This window comes from Empidonax traillii, unplaced genomic scaffold (genome assembly GCF_003031625.1).
Source record: "Empidonax traillii isolate 1590-97213 ecotype Southwest subspecies unplaced genomic scaffold, ASM303162v1 scaffold680:size346369, whole genome shotgun sequence".
Classification (NCBI taxonomy): Eukaryota; Metazoa; Chordata; class Aves; order Passeriformes; family Tyrannidae; genus Empidonax; species Empidonax traillii.
Genome location: NW_020955873.1, coordinates 206,416 through 230,474, shown reverse-complemented (window position 1 = coordinate 230,474; position 24,059 = coordinate 206,416). Strand labels below are relative to the sequence as shown.

The 24,059-nt window shown below is 55.4% G+C and overlaps 2 protein-coding genes across 2 annotated transcripts in view; one reads left to right on the top strand and one right to left on the bottom strand.

Moving 5' to 3' along the window:
* Positions 1-28: 28 nt before the first annotated feature.
* LOC114065603 (proton-coupled amino acid transporter 1-like) lies at positions 29-20,559 on the top strand. Its single transcript, XM_027899650.1, has 11 exons — positions 29-98; positions 3,538-3,685; positions 4,412-4,502; positions 5,075-5,163; positions 5,425-5,520; positions 6,191-6,275; positions 8,298-8,516; positions 8,747-8,845; positions 10,216-10,382; positions 14,667-14,836; positions 17,778-20,559. The coding sequence occupies exons 2-11, from the start codon at positions 3,543-3,545 to the stop codon at positions 18,044-18,046; spliced, it is 1,428 nt and encodes a 475-aa protein (XP_027755451.1). The 5' UTR covers positions 29-98; positions 3,538-3,542; the 3' UTR covers positions 18,047-20,559.
* A 1,359-nt stretch (positions 20,560-21,918) lies between these two features.
* FAT2 (FAT atypical cadherin 2) overlaps positions 21,919-24,059 on the bottom strand; it is a 54,827-nt gene continuing 52,686 nt past the window's right edge. Inside the window, exon 24 of the mRNA XM_027899636.1 lies at positions 21,919-23,484. Within this exon, the coding sequence (XP_027755437.1) occupies positions 22,952-23,484 (533 nt within the window). The 3' untranslated portion in view covers positions 21,919-22,951. The remainder of the gene's footprint in view (positions 23,485-24,059) is intronic.

Below are 24,059 nucleotides of genomic sequence, written 5' to 3'. Positions count from 1 at the left end.
CCGCGCGCAGGCGCCGCGCTCAGCTGAGCCGCGTGTCACGTGACGGCGCGGCCGAGCGAGCGGGCCCGGCGGGGCCGGGGGTGCGGGACGGCCGAGAGGTGCGGGATGGGGGGCGGGACCGGGAGCGGGGCTGGAACAGGGACGGGGGGGGGTGCGGGAGCGGACTGTCAGCCGGCTGTCAGCCCGCGCGGTGCCCGGGCACACGGAGGGCGCGCAGCCGGCGCGAGTGCGCGGGGTGCTGGCGGTGCTGCCGTCACGCGTGGGTGCTCGGGGGAGCTCGGGTTAGCCGCGACACGACTTGGGGGTCCGGGGAGTCGCTGGCAACGCTTGTGCGGGGGCGGGTGCGCAGAGCATGGGGGTGCTGGCAGCGCCCATGGGTTCCCTGGGGGTGCTGGAGGATGGCATGGGTGTCCGTGGGTCGCTGGCGGTGCTGGCAGCCCCCATGGGTGTCCGGGGGTCCCTAGGGGTGCTGGAGGCTGGCATGGGCTCTGGAGAGTAGCATGGGCTCTGGGGTTGCAGGAGCGAGCTGGCAGCACACGTGGGTGCTCAGAGCAGTGGCCATGTGTTGGGGGGTGCTCGGAGCCTGAGTGGGTGCAGGGGGGTAGTGGGAGCTTGCAGAGGTGTCTCAGGAGTCCCCTGGGGTTCCTGGCAGCCTGCAGAGGCGCTTCAGGGTGCTCAGAGCCCACACCCTGGGGTGTGCTGGTGATGCCCTGCAGGGTGCTGGCATTCATGCTGTTCTCCTTGGAGCGTCTGGGGATGCCATGTAGGGGGACACAGCCCTCTGCAGTGGGCACCAGGGTGTGGGGTGCTGTGTGGCAGTGGAGGAGGGCACAGGGATCCCCACTCTGGGCACGGGGGAGCTATGGTAACTGGGGGGGGGTTGTGCCCAGCAGCCTGTGAAACCTTGGAAAGATGAATCTGGGAGTATCTTTGGAGCTGTGGGAGCACTGGGTAGCACAGGGACAAGAGGACTGATGCTGAGACTGGGAGGTGTTGTGCTGGCACGGGCATGGGGGCCTCCCTGCAGGCAGTGGAGGGGGCTGTGGCAGCGCCAGCACTCCCCTGGGTCATGCTGGGGTGGGTCACAAGCGGTGCTTTGGAAATAAAGGGTTTAACAGGCATGATGGGAAGCGGCAGTGAGTTGTGCTGTGAAGCTCACTTTTCCAGAAGATTTCCCGGTGTGCACACAGCCTGGCTCAGCTGGGCAGAGCTGTCAGGGTCAGCAGCAAGTCACATCTTGTTCTTGCCTTGTGGTGTGGGGCATCACTGTAAGGGACAAACTGCTGTCACTGTCCCCCCAGCTTTTGTAGGGGCTTCACTTATGACAGTGAAATTGCTCCTCTGTGCAGATGGGGAAGAATAACTCACATGAAAGCGGCTGAGGAGTCGGGTTTGAAGTGGAAACTGAATGTTCCTGTCTTTGCTGTTTGCAGTGACGAGGAAATGCTGTAGTGGGGTTTTGCTTTGGTTTGAAATATTCATCGTGTGGATGAGACGAGTTTTGCAGCTTTTCTCCTGCTGGTTGTGGGGGAGCTGAGTGCTCTCTCCCCGCTGCTACGCAACCTTTAATCCAGGCACAAAGCAGGCAAGTCACGATGAGCGCATTTCTCTGGCTCTTCAAAGCAAAAAGCAGACGGGCCTGCTTGGGGGAAAAAAAAAAAAAAATCCACAGGGAAGCAATCAGGCAGAGTGATGTCAGCGTGTTGTGTTTATCTGGAAGACATCGCTGTTGGGTACTTGAGATGCTGTGCAGGCCGTCTTTGCGGGGAGTGCCCATGCCTGACCCGGCCCTGCACCCCCTCTGCCTGCTCTCCTTGCCCACTGCCAGCCCTCGGTGCTCGGCAAAGCCTCCCAGGTCTCTCCCCTGGCCCTTGGGCCTGCCACTGATGACAAACAGCCTGTAAGGCTTTCCTTGTGTAAACTCCTGCTGCTGCTCTTCCTGGTCCCGGCCTCGCCGGATCGCCCTACCTGCAGCAGAGCCGGTTCAGGGCGTGATTACACATCCCAGCTGCAAGGGAGGAGGCTGAGCAGGAGTGATGCATGTACTGCCTGTGGCTCTGGAGTGCCTTCCTGCCTGCAGCTGGCCTCACCGTTGCTCCAGAGGCTGGCATTCCATGGGACACACCGCTGCTTCCTGCAGCTGCAGGAAATACAGCAGCTTTGGTGTGTCCTGGATAACTGCTCCAGAACAACTGGGATCTGGAGCATCCAGAGCTGAGGAGAAACCCTTGCTCCCTGCTTCCCGTCCGAACTCCAGGCTGGACCCTCCCAGCAGATGCAGCTCTTGGCTGTACAAGCCAGGTTTGCAGAGCAGTGCTCCAGGGGGATGCCTGGAGCTCTGGAGGATGGAGAAGAACCCGAGTGGCCTGGCTGAGCCTTCCCTGCACAGCCAGATGTGTGGGTCTGTGCTGAGGCTGCATCTGGCGGGCACTCGCGTGACTTGGCGGGTGCACGAGGAGCTCCGGCAGGAAATGAGCCGGTTTTTTGCAGTAATGACATTTCCCTGCTGCTTCCTCTTGGTCCCAGTTTCCCACCAGTGCTGGGGAGAAAGGATAGGGAGCACCAGGACTGCTGGGGCAGGGGTGATGCCTGGGGCATGACAGCCCAAAAGAGCTGCGGGGCAGGGACTGGCTCACCAGGCTGTGGTGCAAGAGCCTGATAGGTAATTCCTCTGCCTCTGGTGTTCCTTCCCAGTGGGTGTTTGGAGTGCTGGGTGTGGCACGTGTGGGAATTGAATCAGGTGACTGTTTTCCAGACTAAGGCTGAGGTGTCTGTCCTCGGTGAGGGCTTCTGCCCATGCTCCTGGCTTGCAGGACCCTGCTGGGGTTTCTACTGGAGCAAGAGCTCCAGGCTGTGCAGGTGCCTCATCCTGGGAAGCCCCTTAGTCCCGTAGGGACCTCTTTGGCTGTGAAACCTTTCAGGGTGGATGTTGTGGTGTCTCATGGTCTGTGCTCCTGCCTGATGGAGTCTCATCAATTTTCTTTTGATTATTTTTAATAAAAAGTCTTGATTAAAAAAAAAAAAAAAAAAGGAAAAAAAAGGAAGTTAGGAAACTTTCCCTTCCTTGGCAAGAGCAAGCTGTTCCCTTGCAGCACGCTGTGTGCAGGTGAAAAACAGTTGCACTTTCCTGGCCGTCTTCTTGACAGCCCCCGTCTCAAGAGCCAGGGCTGGGGACCCTGTGCCAGCTTCTCCTGTGGTACCACACTCGCCACCCTGAGAGCAGAGGTGCTCTTTGCCTGACATGAAGTGGGGCACATCCAGGCCCTGCCTGCAGGATCCTGACCCCGTCCTGTCTGGGTGTGCCCAATCTGTGGGCACGAGCCTATGGAAAGAGCCAGTGGGAACGTGCCATGCACCCTTGACCTTAGGACATGCCAGCTCTGTGATTGCTTGGGCGGGAGCGCGGGGCTGTATAAAAGCCCCAGAGGAGACCTTGCTCTGGCAGTGCGAGCTGGTCTCTCTGCACCATGGCTGACCCCAAGGAGCCCGAGAAGGGGGGTGTGGAGCTGGGCACCCCTAATGCCGCTCCCCCCACAGGGACCATGTCCACCCGGCGCCTCCGCAGCGAGGACTACAATGACTACAGCTCCACGGACGTCACGCCCGAGGGGAGCCCACCCGACGGCATGAACGGCTTCGCCCACCCCGAGTCCTACCAGCGCTTCGGGGAGACCAACGGCACAACGTGAGTGATGCTTCCCTCCCTCCTCCCTCCCTCCCTCCCGGGCCGGCCCAGCCCATGGCGAGGGTGGAGGAGCTCCTGGTTGCTCCCTGCTGGCTTTGCTGGGGGTTGGTGGAGCCGTGGTTTTATGGGGAGCTCTCCCGGGGGTGATGAGGGCAGAGCTATGGTGCTGTCTCTGTGGGGTGCTGGCAGCAAGCGAGCAGCTGCCCCAGTGTTGCTCTTTGCTCCCTAGTGAAGCTGGGCTTGTTGGCAGCAGGCAGGAATTGCTGCTTTTCCTAATATTCCCTCACTCCATCTTGGTTTGATGGGGAGCTATGGCAAGCAAACAGCATGCCCAGTTTCAGAAAACATGTGGGCATGTTGCAGCTGTGCTGTGGGGGCTTCCTTATGCCCAGGTGGGCAGAGGATGCTGTCTGCCCAAAAGGGACTGATCCCTTTGATTCAGAGACATCCTCGTGCAGCCTTGGTGCTGAGCTGTGCCTGTGCTGGGTTTTGCCGTGAAGCTGTTTTTGCAAATGCCTGCCCAAAATCTGTTTGTTCTGTCTTTGCCTTCAGACCTTCCTTGGTCCCACCTGGCTGAGCTCGATTCAGGGGATAGGATCAAGACCTCCACATGCATTCCCTGAAGTAGCTCAGATCTGCTGTGGACCCTCAACAGGATGAGCTGAGTGCTACAAGTGTGAATAGTCCGGGTGCTGATGGGTCACCTCTGCATCTTCTCTCCCTCAGGTGGTACCAGACCCTGATCCACCTCCTGAAGGGGAATATCGGGACGGGGCTGCTTGGGCTGCCTCTGGCTGTGAAGAATGCCGGCATCCTGGTAAGGCAGCTCAGCCCTGCTGTGCTGGAGCTCAAGGGCTGACCCCGGGGCGCTGGGCAGCTTGAATGGCCACTGTTGGGGTTTGACTCCCTGCCCAGCTGCCTCTCAGTGCTTGGTGACTTTTGCACCCTGGGCTCTGTGGCTTTGCTGCTGAGACTGTTCTTGCTGCTCCTGCATTGTGCTGCCTGGTGTGCAGGAGTTCACGTGTGAGCTGGGGCTGTGGTTTCCTGTGTCAGGGGTCAGGCAGGGCGCTGGGTCCAGACTGTGACCTTTTCTTCACCCTTGTGATAGGAATGCGCGAGATAGTTTGCAAAGCAGTCCTGGAAGTGCTTTGCTACACCCAAACTGCCCCAACTTGCTTCTTTTGCATCATTCCTGGCTCTGTCAGGTTTGCATCGTGGCTCTGTCAGGTTATTCGGTCCTGGGGGGCCAGTTCCTTGGAGCTGCACCCAAGCTCCTCCAGCGGTGTTTCCACTCACCCAGCCCCTGGAGTTCGGTCTGGAAGTAAAAACGTACCGTGCAGCTCTGCCTTTGGCCGTCAGAGTGCAGCCTTCCCCCTCTCTTCCCTGCAGCTGGGTCCTCTGAGCCTGCTGGTGATGGGAGTCGTGGCTGTGCACTGCATGGGCATCCTGGTGAAGTGCGCCCATCACTTCTGCAACAGGTAAGGAGCAACTCCCCTTCTCGGCTCTCCTGCTCCTACAGTTCTTCCTTCTTGCCCAAGAAGCCCTGGGCTTGTTCTGAAGCCCCCCAGCAGCAAGTTGTCCATGTCAAAGCCTCAGTTTTGAACTGCGGCACTTTTTTACAGGAACTGTTTTCCTGTTTTACTGAGGGTTTTTTTTTTGATGTTAGTGTCATCATTTGCCTTGGGAATTAGCAGACAGGGCTGATGTTAACATCCCTGCTCTCTTTCTTCTCCGGGCAGGTTCCAGAAGCAGTTTGTGGACTATGGAGGTGCCGTGATGTACGGGCTGGAGGCAACTCCCAGCGCGTGGCTGCGGACACATGCCATCTGGGGAAGGTACCTGCTCCCCTGCCCCAGGCAGGGACTTGTCTTCGGGACCAGCATGTGCTGCAGCTGAGACAGAAGAGCCATTGTTCAATGAGCTGTGTGAGCAGATAAGCACAAGTGACATAAAATGTTACTTGACTCACCTGCCCTTGTGTGCTCATTGTCCCCCAGAGGGTAACGCTGAGGTCTTGACCCAGAACTGTTCCCAACCAGACGTGACTAAAGGAGTGGGAGAAGTTTCCACAGCATAACAAAGGAGTGAATAGTGTCTTGCAGTGCTGGCCAATCTTGCTGGACACAAAACGTGTCCAGTGTCTGCTCCCCACCTTGTCCCACATTACATCACACATTGCACATCAGGTGCTGGGAACATTCACCCATTCCTGTGCCCAGGGAGGGTTGTCTCCTGCTGTCACAATTCAGCAGCAGACTGGAGTTGCTAAACCCAAAGGAGACAGACCCTATGGAAGGGATGGGAGGGGGAGACTGGAGACCCCGAGGTCTGTGAGGTTGGATGGGGATACAGTCCTTTCTCCTGATCACAGCAAAGTGTCCACCCCAAACCTGTACACCCCAATCCCAGAGAGAGCAGCATTGCTGCAGTCCAGCCCCAAGAAACCCAAGTGGGCTCTTATTTCTGTATGTTCTGGCTGACAAATGATCTTCTTTTGCTTTCCAGGCGTGTGGTGGGACTTTTCCTGATCATCACTCAGCTGGGTTTCTGCTGTGTGTACTTTGTCTTTCTGGCTGACAATCTGAGACAGGTTGGACTTATCCCTCCTTCGCGAGCAAGGGGAAGGCGAGGGGGTGTTGGGTTGTTCTTTGCTCCTTTGTCATTGCCCTATTCTCCACCAAAGCTCTCGTTTCCATAGGATATGCTGCTTAGGAAAGTACTTCTCCTCTGCCCAGATACTTTGGAGGATTGGTTTTCCTGTTCAAATAGAGCAGGGTTTTCTGAGAGTCCCTGTGATTTCGCAGAGGTGCTGGGCTTGTCTGTGTGGAATTGGGGGCCATTCCTAGTGGGGGACCAACAGCAAAGAGGTGACAACTTTTGCTCTCCTGCCCTTCTCAGTTAATTGATTTATTGTTGTAGACAGTGAGTCCCCAGGCCTGCTGTGAACCTCTCTTCTCCTTTCCTTGGACCTGTTTGCATTCCAGTTTCTTTCCTCATCCCATGGCTCTGGTGCTTAATTACATCTTTAGAGAAAGAGTTTCCTTCTGCCAGGCGTCAGGAGGAAATAAACAGAAACCCTGAACCGCTTGGCTGGCTCCTGTGCTGTAGGAAACTGGGAATAATGAGTCCTCATTCCCAGCCTCCACCAGCTCAGTGCCCCACAGGCACTGCTCAGCTTCGTTCCCAGTGTGTTCCTGCTCTGCTCTTGCAGCAGGTCTGGTCACTGCCACCACGGCTGTGCCCTTGGTCAGCAATTCCCTGATGGCCACTGGCTCCAGAGGGGGTTCCTGGGGAGCAGGTGGAGGCTCTGCCAGTGGGAGCCTCTGCTCAGGGAGCAGCAGCTGAGGAGACTCCCACTGTGGGATGTCCGGGAGGAGTAAATGGGTGAACATCAGTGATCTGACACTGCCAGCCCCAAGAGCAGGAGGGAGCAGGGTGTGTGCACAGGGCCGGGCTGCTGCTGACCTCCACCCCCTGGGAATGGCCCCTTGCTCCCACTTCAAGGGGTGCTTTCTGCTCTGCCCCTTGCAGCAGAGGCTGGCTCAAGCTTCAAGGGAAATTTGCAGAAACCTGCAAATCCAGCCCATTTTTTAGGCCACAGCTGGGAAAACCCTTGGCTTCAGTTTTGGAATTTTTTGGGTGGGGAGAGGGGAGTGTTGCTTGTTTCTTTTTGTGGTGGGGAACAGCGTGTTAGATGGGGAGTCACGGTGCAGGTGGTACCTTGGGCGAGTTGCCACTGTGTTGGGCAGAGCTTTGGTTTGGAAAATGGCTTTGGAGCAAGCCACAGGGAGACAGGGCAGGCTGGGGCTCGAGCAGCGCTGTCCCATGGGTGCATGGCTCTGCACTGCCCTCTCCCACAGAGGACTGTGGTTTGTGCAGAGCTCTCTAGGGGCAGGACTTGCTCTGGAGCAGGTTAAATTAGTTTTCAGGCAGCCCTTTGCCGCAGTGGCCACACAGGACCTGGTACCTGAACCATCTTGTTCATGGTTGTACTGGTGATCCACAGTGTGCCTATGCTCTTGGGGGGGATGGTTTAGCTGCCCACTTCCTGGGCCAAAACTCTCTCTAGAGGTGAGCACATGGCATGGAGTGCCTTTGGAATGAAAGACCCCAAGAAAAGGATGATTCCTCATGAAGAAAGTGACGTTGGGGCCCAGCAGTATCTTTCAGATGTCTTTGCATGTGAACAGGGCATTGGGTGACTGAAGGGCTGTGTGACAGGTGACAACTTCATGCAGCAAGAGAAAAGGGATCTTTGAGGAAACAGAACTTAATGCCTCTTTCCTCTCTTCCCAACTGGCCTTGGTGGGCAGTGCAAACCACCCTCTGCCCTCGTTGCACCCGGCTATCAGGTTCTCCTGCCCAGCAAGCCTGGGCTTGGTCAGGATTTGCTATCCTGACTCAGGTGCCGTAGCTCAGTGTCTTCCTCTGCTCCCTGAAAGGTAACAGGGATTTGCCTCAAGACTACCTGAAAACCCGTGTAGCTTTGATTTTAATCAGCTAACTGTGTTTGAAGTGAGCTGGTGGGGCAGCCACCTGGGATGGTCTGCCAAAGTCTGTGGCTCTCAGGCCTGTGCAGTGGGGTTCATCAGGCCTTCCCGTGCCTCCCCAGGTCGTCTCTGCTGCAAACGGCACCACCAATGACTGCAGCTCGAACAGGACGGTGGTGATGACCCCCACCATGGACTCCCGGCTGTACATGCTTTCCATCCTGCCTTTCGTGGTGCTGCTCACGTTCATCCAGAATCTCAAGGTCCTGTCCGTCTTCTCCATGCTGGCCAACGTGGCCATGCTTGTCAGCCTTGTTGTGATCTACCAGTACATCGTCAGGGTACGTGTGTAAGGGCTCCCCTCTCTCGTTTCTGGGTTGTCCCAGGGAGGGAGTTCAGCAGCAGGGTGTTTCCCTGCCGTGGGGTGCTGCCTGCTCCCCTGGGCACAGTGGTTTACCCTCTGCTCCACAAGGCTTCCCCTGCGGCATGGGGCTGTGACAGGGAGGGATGGGAGCGGGCCAGGCTTTCCCCATCCTCCCCGTGTCTGAACTCTGCGTGGGCTTTCTTCCAGGACATTCCTGATCCCAGAGACCTGCCTCTAGCAGCACCCTGGAAGACCTACCCCCTGTTTTTTGGCACCGCGATCTTCGCTTTCGAAGGCATCGGCGTGGTGAGTCTCGGCGTGTGGCACAGGAGCTGCACAGGAGCCTCAGGCCCTGCTCAGACTTGCCACAGCACCTGCTCTGTGTTGCAGCTGCATTTGCAGCTGAATTTCTCTGACAGTAGCCCAAATTCCGGTTGATGCTGTTAGCTTTGGCTTCAGGCTATCTCCTGGGTCAAACCCTGCTGCTTCCATCTGAGGTTGGAGGAGCATGTGCTCCAAACCTCAGGAGGTTGGTTGCTGCTTTAAAAATGGCTTTATCTGGCAGTAGATTGGGAGTCGCACTGGCAGCTGCCTTGGGCTGTGCTGGCTGACCTGCAGATGAGGAATTGTCCTGAATCTTGCTACCAGGCTGGATCCTGAAGCTGCCCAAATGGGAGGCCAAAAAGCACAGCATAAAAAGACATGATCCTTTCCTTCCCACCCTGCTGCAGAGGCACTGAGATCTCCCTTTGGCAGCTGTGTGGCCCCAGCCTGCCGTGGGGCTGGATTTGCATGGGCCTCTCATACAAGATGCTGTAAATAGACCAACTGTGTCTGTGAAAAAAGCTGGGTGGGTGGGTGGAGAGCTTAATGACTCCCTAAGATGTTGTGGGTTGTTTCCGGGAGCTCCCTTCAAAGGAGAAAAAAATGTTTTCATCTCTTAATATAAGCTGGCTGTATAAACACAGGGCTGGAGAGGGCCAAATCCATTACTGGAGGAGTGTTTACTGAATGCTATGCCCAGGGCAGAGGGGTCTTGCCAGCACTGAGGCACAGATGCTCTCTTCCTCGCATGACTTGGAGGTGGAGAAGCAAATAAAAGCTATTCTTGTCCTGCCTCCTCACCAGTTTTGCCACCATGTCTCTTGAAATCCACACCACCCAAGGACAGCTATAAAAATGTTTGCTGAAGGCCTGCATTTAGTGTTAGTAGTATAGAGGTGAAAGAGTTACCTCTGTCCTTCCTCTTTTTATTGTCTTGCCTGGTTGAAATGTGTCAGGACAAAGTTGATAGGAGAGGAGAGTGTATCTTGATCCTTCCAGGATTTGCTGGGGAAAATCCATGGTGGGCATGGCCATGCTGTTTTTGGGTTGCAAGAGTGTAATGTACCTGAGGTATTGGGTGGCACTGCCCCAAGATGCCTGGCAGCACTGGGCACAGCTCCTGCCAAGAGCAGGGAGCAGGTCTCATCGTTAAGGCAAGGGCATGGGTGACCTGCTGGAGTAAGGGAAGGCCTCCAACGTGAGCACAGAAATCAGATCTTCAGTACAGTGGCTTTTTCAGCTGGGTTCCCATGGCCATGGGGCTGCCCCTACCACTTTTTGAGGATGAGGGGTATAGAGGGATGAGGGCAACCTGCTGTTCTGTCATCAACCTCCTCCTCCTCCTCTCCCAGGTGCTGCCTCTGGAGAACAAGATGAAGAAGCCCCAGCAGTTCCCAGTCATCCTCTATGTGGGGATGACCATTGTCACCATCTTGTACATCAGCCTGAGTGTCCTGGGGTACCTGCGCTTCGGGGCGGACATTCAGGCCAGCATAACACTCAACCTGCCCAACTGCTGGTGAGTCCCCAGGGGGAGTGGAGGCGCTGGGGGGGCAAGGAAGGAGGGTCCCAGACAGGATGCTGGGAGAGGGGGCAGCAGGGGATGTTGCTCCTTAAGGGAACTAATCTGGATGAGCTTGGGGAAGGTTCAAACATGCCACAGCCAAACTGTCCCAAGGAGTTGGACGAGGGTTGTCTGATGTATGGGGTGGAGAGAGGCTCATAGCTCTGGTGTCTGAGCTTGGTTTTGGAGCTCAGGCTGCTTCCCTGGGGATGCCTGGTGGTCCCTGCCTGGGTAGGTGCAGCTCCTGCCTTTTTCTTGGAGTCTTGTAGCATCCTTTGGGGGTCTAAGCAGTGCTCTGACTGGCAGATGTTGATTACAATCCCAGTGTGGCTCTACCAAAGGGTCTCTGAACTGTGCAAAAGCCACTTCTCTTCCTCAGGTGAAGCATATGGAAAACTAACCCAAAGCTGGGAGCTCCCAGAGGGAGCGAGATGTGATGTCTCCACGCGTGGGTTGCATTCCTTGTTTGCAGCCCTAGAGCTCAAACTCACAGTTTTGAGCTTCACATTGTGCCTGGATGTGGCTTATCTTAAGCCAACACTTTGCCTGTGAGTGCTGGTGCTGTGAGGATGCCCCTTCCTTCCCAGGGGGGCTGAGCTCTGCAGCTCCCCAAACCTGTCTGTGCTCTGGGATCTGGCCAGGCCTCTTGCCGAGGCTCCACTCGCTGTCTGGAGCCCTGTGGAAATACATGTGCCCTGACCCCTTGCCTGCCTACCCAGAGGGGTTGTTTCTCCTCTTGCCAGGGCTGGTGGCTGCTGCAGCAGCTGCTGTGCTGCTCTGTCGCTGGGGACAGGTGACTGTTCAGTGCCACAGCTCCATATTCATCCCACGGGAGAAATGCAAGCAGTTTCTCTTGCCTTTGGGACAAGGAGCGTGCAAATATTGAGAGGAAATGCCTTTTCCAGCTTGCTCTGCTTGGGATCATTGAGAAAGTCCAGAAAGTAACGATCTCTTCTTACGACACACTGCTTTGGGGTGTCTGGGTGGCAGGATGTGGTGCTGACGGGCAGGGAGGAGCTGGAGCTCTTCCTGAGCCAGGCTGAGTGCAGGCTTTGATGCCATGAAATTTCTTGAAAAGCTGTCCTGTGGCACCAGTTTCTCTGGGTTTGCCCAGGAGCACTCTGAAATTTGACAGTTCCTCTTTGATGGTCTCTGCTGGCTTGAGGTCCTGCAAGAGACAAGAGTGACTTGCTATTTCTTCCCTGCTCACCGTTGGAGTAAATTTGGGCAGGACTCAAGTTTTGAGTTACTGGTGGGCTTCCTCGTGCTGACCCTGCAGAGCTGTGCAGCTGAGGCTCTGGAGAAAGCAAGGATTTGACAAAAACAGAGCCCGGTTTTGTTTAATTATTGCTGTGTGGGTTTCTTTCAGTTGGATCTCATGGATGTTCATTCATGCTGGGTCTTTGTAGTGACTGCACTGCTGGATGTCGGTGGTGGTGTGACAGAAGGTCCTGCTCCTGCTGAGAGCCTTGTCTTGTCCCCTGCAGGAGCTGGGAGCTCTGCCAGGTCCCCGCTCTCAGTGAGGAGGGATAGGGCTGCTGGAAAGGTGTGCCTGTGCTATAGAGAGGTCTGAATCCCACCGAGCCAAGCACAGCAGGTGTGAATCCCTTCTGCTCAGTAAATTGAAGTGCGTTGTGAAGGGGATGAAGTGCTGCTGCTTCTCCTGAGGGTGGAAACCAGGTCATTTCCAGGTCTTGGGCTCTGCATGCCACAGCTTGCGACGATGTCTGCTGGCCTGAAATGCTGCACAGGGGCTTCTGCAGGGAATCTCAGCTCTGCTTGCTCTAAAGGATGATGTTGCCTTAAGAAGAAGGTAATGGGATTACTGTGACCTGCTAGACTACAGAGAGGTTCTATAGCACATGCATGTTTCTAGAAGTATCCACACCTTCTGTCTAAGTACTTTTCTGAAAATAACCATAGGGTTTTTTGGGTAGTGAGAGGAGAATAGCCCTTTGGAAGCAGTGCCTGGGGAAGCCTGGGCACGTGGCAGGGCTCCTTGTGGGCAGCTGCCAGGGAAGGCATGCTGTGGTCCATGTGACTGGGCACGCAGAGCACTTTGGTGTTTGTGCATGTTGTCTCGTGGGAGAACATTCAATGCAGGCTGTAAATGTTAGACTTGGAAATGAGTTATCTCAAGTAAGGGCTGGGGTACTTGGGGTAAAGCCTTGATTGCTGTGCTCCCATACAATAAACCATAGGTGATTGGTGAAGACCTGCTGATAAAGTGAGTGTTTTGCCCGTCCTGCCTCACCTGCAGGTTTCTCCCTGGCAGTAAAAGGTGTTGGGTTGCAGAAGCTGGTGATAGGGCTGGGGGTGAGAAGTCCTGGGGTTTGCCTGCAGCGTGGGAGACAAGGTGAGGACTGGGGTGAAGGTGCTGCAGCCTTCCTTGGCTGTAGCTGTTGGTTGGAGGTCTCTAGAACAGACCTGATGAATGTCTCGGGAATTGTTGAGTTACAGGATGACTAAGGACTTTTCCAGCCTTGTTTCTCTATAACCTCAGCTTCCTCAAACCAGGAGTGTGTCGGTTCCCAGTGCCCAGGTCTAACCACAATGTCCAAAACACTGTGCTGCTGTGACAGAAATCCCTCCTTCCCTCCTCGGAAGGGTTGCTTCACCACACCATCTGGAGAGTGAAGAAATGCTGTAGTGAGGGGAAGCTGTTGAGCTGCATGTGGCTGGTTGAAGTAGGTAATGACAGAGCTTATGGTCCCAAGATGGTATTTCATTTCTTGCAGCCTTTTGGGGTGGCCTGACCTGGCAGTCTGGGTGAAGAAGGCGTTGCTGTGGTTGGCAGAGCAGTGCCTTTCCAGGGCCCTGCACAGACTTGTGTTTTCTGTAGATCAAAGCTGGTGCTTGAGCTCTTCCTCTTCTTGGTATTTAAAATGCCCTTTGAGCTTGTTGGCCCTGGCTCCTGACCTGTGCAGGACAGGAACACAGCCTTCTTCTGTACTTTTTTTAGCAACAGTTATGGATTGTGGATTGCCCTGGGGCACTTTATGGCTTTACAGCATCACTTAGCTGGGAATACAATGATAAGATATGCCAGCCTTGGGTTGGCAGCTCAAGGCTACTGTGCACTCATCACATGTGGCTGAGCAGGCACACTCTGGACTCTGGTGATAATTTTGTGTTCAGTTTGCCTGTGGAATCACAGGGTAACTGAGTTTGGAGAGGGCACCGTGAGATCACTGGCTCTTCTCACCTTGCCAAAACGGGGCCAGCTTAAATGTTGAGTATCAGTAAGGACACTTCTCCAGGCCCTTCTTCTGATACCTTCCCCAGCTTGGATCCACTTCATATCTACCCAAGTGGTATGGCCAGGACCCATATTTCCTGCTTGGTCAGCATATCTTGAGTTGGGGAAGGGCTGGGATCATATGTGAGGTAACTAGATGTTACTTCTCTTTTGGAGAGGCTTTTTTTACTGTTGGGTTGCTGAGGGCAGAGATGGAGCTGGGATGTGGCTTTTGGGTCATCTGTGGTGGTATCCCTCCTGCAGCCAGGGTGTATCAGTGCAGGATCTGGGAAGATTTGACTTGGGGTGAGCCTGAAGTGCTGTTGGCAGCCTGTCTGCGCTCTGCTTGTCTTCTGCTCAGCCCAAAGTGCTCTTTTAAATGCCTTCTCCCCCCACAAATGTACTATGCAGCACTCCAAAAATAGCTGCCCTTTTTTTGTTTGATGGAGAAGGCTGAGTTGCCTGTTCACATTGCTTTGCTTTTGGAACATTGTGATGTTCACATCACTTTGCTTTGGAAGCCCAGACTAATCCCAGCAGTGCTGTCCTCTTCCCCCTCCTCAGAAGCCCAGAAGTAACTGGAATCTGTAATCTTGGCTACAGCTGATGGACCTCTTTCAAGTTATTCTTCATCTTCTGTTTTAATATGGAGAATAAAATCCAGCTGGTTACAAATACGAGAAAAGGAGGTGGTTTTCTTTCTTCAGCTCAGAGGCTGGATTTTGCTATCAAAGGTCAAGGTGATGGTTCCTTACACAAAGCCGGGACTGGAGCCTCTGGTTAGGTGAGGGGGCACGTTGCCACAGCTTGCAAGTTGCGCTGTCTTTGCTATCCCTTGCTCAAGAAAGGTCTCTGTGAGTTAAATGCATCAGCTCTCATTTTCTAGGACAGACCACTGGCACACAAAAGTCCTTGCAGAGCGTTCCTCTTCTAATTTCTGTCGTTGATGCTGTGGGGGCTGGAGCAAGAGCCTGTCTCACTGTGTCCTTCTCCTGTTTCAGGCTGTACCACTCTGTGAAGCTGCTCTTCTCCGTCGGGATTTTCTTCACGTACGCCGTGCAGTTCTACGTGCCCGCCGAGATCATCATCCCCCCCCTCGTGGCCCGGGTGTCGGAGCGCTGGGGCTGGGTGGTCAACCTGCTCCTCAGGGTGGCCCTGGTCTGTGTCACATGTGAGTACAGAGCAGCTTGTCTGAGTTTCCCTGTGAGGACCTGGCGCCTCCTTCCCGCTGTGGACTGGCGTTGGTGTGAGCCTTCGCCCCTGGCCCCAGTGCCTCTGGCCCTGCTGCTCAGGCCCTCCCAGCTGGCAGTCCCTGGGCCTGGCTATTGCAAGCCAGTGGGCCAAGGTGGCCTCTGAGCTGCAGCAGTAGTGGTCTTCTTCCCACTCTTTATGGGATCAGTCTTCTCAGTGGAGGAGTAGTAAACTTCCTCCATTGTTTTGAGGTGGCAGGTCCCTGTGGAGCATCAGGCCTGGGATCCTCCTGATGGCACTTCTGTGGGTCATCTAGACCCATCAGGCTGTGCATGAAATGCCCAGTGCCTGGTTCGGTGCCCAGAGGCTGTTTTTGGTAGGCAGTATGTGCAGCCAGGCTCTTCGTGCCTCTGGGATGGGGACACGGCTGCAAAGGAGTCACTGACCGTGAGGGATGGGATGTTCCTGTACCCACGCACGCATTGCAGCGTGTAGCACAGCGGGGACAGCTGGCAGTGGTAGGTGACCCATAACCAAAGCCCTGGTGTGCAGCAGGGCTCTGGTGGAACAGGCTGCTGGCTTGAGCCTGGTGGACCTCTGGGAAAAGGTGTGGAGCAAATCAGGTGCAGGGTTATCTGATTTTGGCTGGCCTTGATTCCTGAAGGCTGAACCCTTGCTGTTGTCAGCACAGTGGAGACGCTTGGCTGAGCTCCCCGGCGTCATGTGCTGAGATGGAGCTTTTCTCCGTGGCTTGACGCTGCTGATGCACCAGAGGTGAAGCATCAGGGACCTGGCCCCACATCCCAGCTGGCTCTGGTTTGGACTTGAGAAGAGTGTGGTGCTCACTCGAGGGTGTTGGAGCTGGCTCAGAGCAAGGTGCTGCTGTTCCTGGGCTCTCGCTAACGATGGGCCAGAAGCGCTGCATTAACAGAGGGGGGCAAAGCCCCTTCTCCACTGAGCAGAGTTCCTGAAGCCTCGATGTCCACAGAGGGGGCAGGGATGAAATCCTGCCATGCTGGACCATGTGCTCAGAGCCTGCCTGGGGGGTGGGAGCCTCTCCCAAAGGGCGTTGGGGTGTGCCAGGTCAGGGAAGTGAAGGCTTGGAGTGAGGGGATGGCTTTAGGCATCAGCAGTGGCTGTACCCTCCCGTTCAGGGGCAGGGAAGCAGCAGAGGTGTTGGTGGAAGGATACTGGTTCCTTTGTACCTCCTCCCCTCATCCTTCCAAGCAAGGGATCTCTGTGGCTGCTGAAGGATAAAAGCAATTAGGGGGGGCTGCATGAATATTCATTGGATGATTGTGTGGCCGCACAACAAGCCCACATCAGGGCTTTGCCTCCCTGAGAGGGAGATGGAGGGGATGCAATTTGGTATTTGGGTGTCTTTCAAGCTTAGACTTCAAAACCAGCACACTTAAAAACCCTTTGAATTAATACCTGCTGAAAGCAGGACCGTTGCCCCGGAGGCTGAGGACTGCAGCTGGTGCTTCAGTTCTGCTTGTTTTAGCAGGGAGTTAATAATTTTGTTTGCTTTTGAGTCCAAAGAGCAGTGTGGGGTGGGCTGAGGATGCTGCTGGAGGTGGGCTGCTCTGCTCTCCACCCAGGCTGCTGGAGCAGGGATGCTGTTTGCAGCAGAGACCTGGCAGGGCACTCCTTTGGCTCTGTGCAGGGCTGAGCACCGGGATATCTGCCTGTAGGTCAGAAGCTCAGGACCTTTGCTGCTGTTTCCCATGGTGGAGGGATGGTTTGTCTCTAGGCGTATCCAGATGACAGCAGGGCTGGAGTGGTGGCACAGTCAGTCTCCCAAGCCTTCCTTCTCCTGCAGTGCCATAGGTGATCTTTGGCTCAGGGAGGCTCCAGTAGACTGCAGCGGATGTCCAGGGAGTGAAAAAATCTCTCCAGTAAGGAGCCCTGAGGCATCCCTTCTCCACCAAAGCTGCAGCTGCCATGGTTCTAGGTGTCTTCTGTTTCTAAGCAAAGCTTTCAAAGTTATAAACCAATTTATTTCTCTTGGTCACTTTGGTTCAAGTGCTGAAGTCCACTTTGCTTGCAGAGGATGCCCTTGTGTTGTGCAGAGCTCTGGTGGGTGGCCTTTTCTTCAGGCTTTGTTTGACCAAAAAGCAGCTGGGATACTCTCCTGTGCCCACGGGGTCATGGATGGGGAGCTTGCTCAGAACATGAGCATGGTAGGCATGAGAGGCACAGAATGGGACCTTGATGATCCTTCATTTCAGATCTGCTCCCTAAACTGACAGGGCAGTGCCCTGAGAGGAGCCCAGAGCTGGTGGTGGATCTGGACTGGTTGGAAGGAGAAGGCACCATCCTTCTGTCCTCCTCTGTCCCTGCGCAGGAGGCAGGGGAGCAGGAATATCCTGGAGCTCGAACAGCTAAGTGCAAGCTGTCAGGAGCCTCCCAGGGGGATTTTCCTTGGCTGTAGTTTGCACCTAACAAATGTTCTCCCCTGGGCTATGCCGTGGGCGTGGTGCTGCTGCTGGAGCAGCTCTAAACATGTGCAAACCACATGGACTGATTTGGGGTGGGGGGAGATGCCTTTTTCCTCCCATCTCCTGCTTTTATGGGGTTTCTGAGGCTTTATGGCTCCCCAGGTGTGGGGAACAGGAGTGCTGGCTTTTAGCAGGGGGGTCGGGAATGCTGGCAGCCGTTCTTCTGCCCGTGGCACCCATCCTGCTCAGCCCTGGAGCTCGTGGGGCCCAGGGCAACAAAAAGGGTTTAGTCTTTGTGCTGCACTTTATTAATGCAACAGATTAATTGCTTCTAGGGGAGGAAAATATGGGAGAGTACTCAGCTGTATCTTCTTGTCAGGGAGGAGGGCAGAGGTTTGGCTCAAGCCTGTGGCATCCCTGCAATGGGGTTTTGGTGCCTGGGAGCCGGCAGCGCTAATGCCATGTCCGTTCCCTCTCCAGGCGTGCTGGCCATCCTCGTCCCGCGCCTGGACCTCGTCATCTCCCTGGTGGGCTCCGTCAGCAGCAGCGCCCTGGCTCTCATCTTCCCCCCGCTGCTGGAGATCGCCACCTACTACGCCGAGGGCATCCACCCCCTCGTCCTCGCCAAGGACGTCGCCATCAGCCTCTTCGGCTTCGTGGGCTTTGTGGTGGGGACGTACGAGGCGCTGGTGGAGCTGGCGGCGCCCGCCACCACCATCGTCAACGCCACCAATGTCGCGGTGCAGTGACGGCCCCCCCGCCCCCCGTGCCGTGCTGGGGGTGCGCAGGCACCGGGCGCTGCTCTCCTGGGAAGGGCCTCCCTCTCCCCTCTCCTCTCGGGGAGTGTGGTGGGTTTGGTCTGTGAGAGGACGGGGCTGCCCGCCGTCAGAGCCGCCCAGCTGCAGCAGGGTCCCGCGCTGGGACGCATCTGGAAGGTGGGATCCCGGCTGGGGTGGTGTCTTCCCTGGAGGCTCCTTGGGCAGCTGGTCCAGCGAAACAGCCCCCTGGCACCTGTGTAAATAGTCACTTTGGGAGGTGAGGAATCCCAGGGATGTAGATTTTATTTTATTTTTTTTTTTTTAAATCTCAACCTTTCCATATTTCCCCTGCTCCTACAGTCAGGGCGGGGAACAGGGACTGCTCTTTTTTGTGCCAGTTTGTTGTTTTTTGTTTTTTGTTTTTTTTTTCCTGAGCACTTTATTTTTACAGCAACAGACAAACCTCAGCTCAGGTTAGTGGAGCTGCCTCCTCACCCTGGCCTTGTGGGGAGGGTGGGCAGAGCCAGAGGTGCGGAACATCCTGGGCCCACAGCTCTCCTGCCGTGGGATGCCCAGTCGTGGGCATTGGCTCCTGCTGTGCTCCAGCTCTGTTTCCAGCTGCCTTGAGCAGGAAGGCTGAGCAGGGCCTGGGCCAGGCTTTCAGTAGTGACACTTCTTTATCCCCGTCCAGGGCACAACCTAATGCTTGGCTTTCGGAAATGTCAGAGAACCGAGGCGTGCAGAGAGCAAACGGGCTGTGCCATAATGAGGGGCTGAGCTGCTCACCTTTGGCTGAGAGCCCTTTCCCTGTGTGGGATGGGGTGTCCCCAGGGGTCACCACATGCTGCCTGCACGCCACAAAAATACATCACCTTGTTTACAGTGCCTGAGCTGGCCCCGGCACGCTCTGGCTGTGTCTGCAGGCCAACACTGAATGTCAAATCACACACAAAAACTCCATAATATTTCTTTTTTTAACCCGTGCTTTCCTGGTCCCACTCCTTCTGCACCCTCTGCCTCTGCTAAGCTCCTCTCCTCCTCTAGGATGCAGCTCTCTGGCACTTCTCCCTGCACTCCTGTTGCTCCTCGCGTTGTGGCTGGTGCATGCCTGGCAGAGACAGTCCTTGCAATCCTGCTGCTTTCCTTCCTCTGTGAGCCCAGCTTCCTCCCTACAGAGTTTCTTTGCCTTTCTGCTGGACTTCTATTTTTTTAAGACAAGGGATACAATGCATCCTCCGTGGAATGGGCCGAACTCCTCCCTGCTAAAGCAGCATCTCCCAAACACCGGCAGTGCTGTGGCTTCCTTTGGAGAGCCTGTATCCTGCATCCCACTGCAGCCCCGTCTCCCTGGGTGTGGGCAAAGGCTGGTGGTGGTGGTGGGAAAGGAGGGTGGGCACAGCAGCCATGGGCTGTGTTCCTATCTTTGGTGGAGGATGAGTGAGGCTTGGGGTTATTTTTGGTGTTTGATCTGCTGGGAGGAGAAGGCTGTGCAGAGCGGCGTCCCTGCAGCCTGTCTCCTCCATGTGTGTTGTGTCTTGCACTGTGTTCCCTCTGCTGGCTCTGTTCTGGGTGCCCCATGCTGGTATGTGGGCCCATGGCCAGGTGTGGGTGGGGCTGTGCCACGTCACTGCTCCTTTCCAGCCCCTCACCTGCTTTCTGCTTCTCTCGGGACTCACTTTGTCTCCTCCAAGTCTGTGCTGGGGAAGGTTTTGGCATGACCAGCATCGCTTGGCCAGGAGCAGAGCAAAGCTTTAATTCAAATCCTCCCTCTGGAGGGCACCACGGGGATAGAGAGGAAGCACCCAGGTCTGGGAAGGGGCTCCAGGGAACACACAGGTGGGAGAAGTGCAATATTCATGTCCATCGCTGTGTACCGGCCCCAGCGTGGCCCTTGGGGGTTGGGTTTGAGTCAAAAATGTCACCCTTGGTAGAGGAGGGAGGGCTGTGAGGAGCAGGGGATGTCTGATGCTTCCCCCTCCCCTGCCAGTAGTACCCCATAAGAAGGCTGGCCACATTTTTGGGGACAGCTGTGTGCCAGGGCATGTCCCCAGCCTGGGACTGTGCATCAGTGGGTTTGCTGGTGGGGCTCCTGGCATCCAGACTCACTTTGGAAGTGCAGTGAAGACTTAATTTCCAAGGAGACAGAGCTATCACAGAAGCATTAAAGGGTTTTTGCAGCTCTTCACTTTTATGGGGGTGATCAGGGGTGTTTGAAGACGGGGCCAGATGTGACAGTGGGACACATGGCATGAGGGGCTCTGCTGAGCCAGGAGGGGCTGACACAGGACCTGATGGACACGAAAACTTGACACTTGTGTATTGTAGGCTGCTCAGTAACCGAGAAAATCGTCTGTGTAAATATAGCAGTGGTCATGTCCATGTCTCGTGCCTATGGATATTGTCAGAGTACAGCGTGTGTAGCTGCCCAGTGGGAGAGCTGGTGCTGCACTCGAATCATGTATCTTACTTTAATCAATAAATATGATCTATTTTTTATGTGTAAAGGCTCTGGGGTATGAGAATGGGGGTTTCTCTTCCCAGAGGCATCCGTGTGAGAGCAGGGCCCGTGGAGCCCAGCAGCCAGCCAGGATCAGACCCTGTGCTGTGCCCACCCCTGCAGCAGCACACACATGACTTCTCCTTCTCCTGAGGGTTTCAAATAGAAGTGTTTCAGCTTTGCTGCTTGGAAAACTCTGATTTCTCTTCTGACCTCATTTGTGCAAGTAGGTTGTGGGCAGAGCCTATATGGGCTTTCAGGGCTGGGCTCTTCTCTGCCCCACCAAAGCTGTGCCTTGGTTTCTCAGCTGTGTCCTATGACCCAGCAGCCTGATTTATGCCAAAAGTGGGGCTGCAGCTCAAAAAAGAGCCCAGCACGTGCCAATGGGGGATGCTGAGCTGCTGCTGATCCGCCCAAGAGATCAAAGGAGCAAAAGTCAGCCCACGCAGGGAGAGGGGCGCCGTGCCAGCATCGCTGCAGCTCGGCTTATCCTCACGCTGCTGAATAATTCATGCCATTGCAGTGTGTCATTAGAGGGCTGCTGGAAAAAAAATCAGTGCTTTAAAAAGTTCATCTTTTGAAGCTCTGGAAGAAAATGTTTGAAGTGGAAGGCTTTTTGCAGACTTATGAGAAGTGTGCACTCAAGGTCACCTGAACCCCAGGGCAGGAGGGGTGGCTGAGTGCAGGCAGCTCCTGGTGTTTGGGGGGCTTGACTATGCAGAGTTACCATGGTTGGATCTGCAGCCATCCTTCCTTAGGGCTGTGTGCTACAAGGCTGTTCCTATACCATGATATGGCTTTGCTGAGGCTGCTCCTTCCCAGGTGTCACTTAGCAGAGCATTGTTCTGTCAGCACACAGGGGGATGAGCCTGCTGTGGGGACTTGTTTGCACTTAGAGTTTTGTTAAAATAGCCCCAGGGAACTGCAAAGAGCCCACTTTGGCAGAGGAAAGCGGAGCTGGAGACCTGCACAAGTGCAGCCAAGTGCTCCCACCCGATTTTAATTTGAGATTAACCCCAGCTGTGGTGGGAGGTCTGGTCATGCCTGGGGATGGTTGTCTGCAGTCAGCAGTTCAGGCAGGAGAAGGGTGATCCTGCTGGTGCCTTCTCAGCCTCTCCATGTGATGAACTCTCCTGGAAACAACAGGTAGGATGTTTTGTGCCTGGGTGTTTTGGTGTGAGTCCTGGGCTTGGGACAGTTGCTGTCTTGATAATTCTCTGAGAGCTTTTGGTGTCCCAAATAAGCTGTTATTCCTGGGCTGCCCTTGGCTGGAGCTTGGCAGGGATGTTCCTATTTACAAGGGAATCCCTGAGATATCGAAGAAAATCATAATAGTACAAAAATCCAAACTCTTTTAATACTTTCAAAAAATTCGACAACAAAAAAAAAGTTACATCGAACAACCAACCAAAGGAAACCTCTCACGAAGAAACGATACATTTCCAAGCACAAGGACAAACAGGCAAACCCACGCTCAGTGGCCTCGGTGCCCTGTCTCCAGGTGGTGCTGGCCAGTCTTTCTGGGATGCACCAGGGAGCCCCAGCTGGGGGGCAGGAGCATGTCCTGCTGTGTTCAGGGTGGGACCATGACAGCCACAGGGACACAGCTGTGCACACAGTCCTCGGGGCAGGGTCTCCCTCAGCTGTGGGAGCACAGCCCCACTGGGCAGACTGGTTTGAGTCTGTGGGTGGTTCCTGGCATGACAAACCTTGTTGCTTGGTTTTCTACAGAAATGGACTCTTTTTTCCTTTTTTTTTTTTTTTTTTTTTTTCCCTTGGACTTCTGTTGGCCAAGTGAGGGATGTGCTGAAGGGACCAGCTGCATTCCCTCATCTCTCTCCCAGTATCAGGGAGCAGACATGGAAGAGGGTTTGCACCAGCTGATCCATTCCACTGGGCAAACTGTTGGCTTGATGCAAGCCCTTGAAGCCAGAGCTGGGGGCAGGGAGCCTCTGCTACCCCACGTGGGGCACTGCCAGGCTGTGCATCACTAGTCCTTTCATACCTTCTCCACCACGACTGCTGCCATATCTGCAGTGCTTGCCCTGCTCCTCATCCTCCCTGTGGCCAGGGAGCCTGGGGTGGGAGGAGGTGACATGCTGTGGCCCTATGTGATGGAGAAGGCCCCTTGGTAAGGAGGCAGGCTAGTCACTGGCATCCCAGGAGCATCCTCCGTGTCCCAGCAGTGGCTGGAGCATTTCCCCTCCATTTGCAGCAGGAGCACCATGGAGGGCAGCGAGGGGAAAGATCCAGCCAAATTACAACCCAGCCATGCAGGGGGAGATGCTGCAAGCTGTGGGGGACACACAGGAGCCTCCCTTCAGCAGCACGTGCCAGCCCCCTGCACGCTGTTCTGCGTGGAGATGTGCTTCTCTTCCCATCTCAAGAGCGAGCCCCCGTTAGAACATCACCTCCTCGCAGCTCCCGTAGTCGCTCTCCACCATGTCAGAGCCCTCGTAGTTGGGGGGTGGCAGGGGCTGGGCTCGGATGCTGGGCTGGTGGCCCACCTCGCAGTCTGCATAGGAGGGCTGGGCCACGCTCAGCCGCATGCTCACCCGCTTGTAGCCCGGGTCAGGCTGGTACGGGACACCCTCGCCCTGCACCAGCTGGGCTGGGTAGTAGCTGATGGCTGTGTACTCGTTCTGGCACTGGGAAGCTCCCACGTCCACGGGGCCGAGCGGCAGGAAGTCCTCCAGGTTCTGGTTGCTGTAGCGGGGCGGGATGGGCGCTCGCTTGTTGCTCTGGTCCAGTGGGAAGGGAAAACCCCCGTAAAGGGCGACTGGCTCCGTGTCCACCGGCGGAGGGGGCGGCGGGGGGAGAGGAGGGTGGGAGGAGGATGCAGGGGGGCCTTGAATGATCTCGTAGTGGGAGTATTCCTGGACATCTGATGACAGGTACCGGGGGGGCCAGTAGGTTGTTTCTGCTGGGTAGACTGAAATAAAAGAGAGCTGTGTTAGCTGCAGCTCAAGCAGTTGCTGCCTCTCTCGCCCTCCTGCTAATTCCTTCTGTGGGCCCTGAGCCTGTAGGAGATGTGGCAGACTGGGGAAGAGAGGAGACGTGGGGACAGGGGAGCTCTATTTGCTGCTTTGGGAATTGAGGGGACCTGAGGGCACCCTGGCTGTGCTGAGGCAGTGTCCCCACCAGCCTGCAGAGATCCACTACTCTAGCGCCCAAAAGACACACTTCATCACGCCATTTGGATGCAAGAAGCTTGCATGATGAAGGGACTGGAGCAGAGCCAGTGATCCAGTGGATCCCTTCCTTTCCCAGTAGTTACTCCTGTGAACTCCCTTCTAAGACTGTGCTTTGGTGATGAACTCTTGCATGGAGTAACTCTGCTGTCCAGAGCCATGCAAGGTGTCCCTGAGGATGTGATCCCTATTCCTAGCAGCACCAATGCAAATGTCTTCACTAAAATTCACACTAATTTTCAGGATCTCAATTTTCCTCTTTCATTTTTCTCTTTTATAGGGTTTTGACCCAGAGTATGTGGGAATCCAGGCTAGG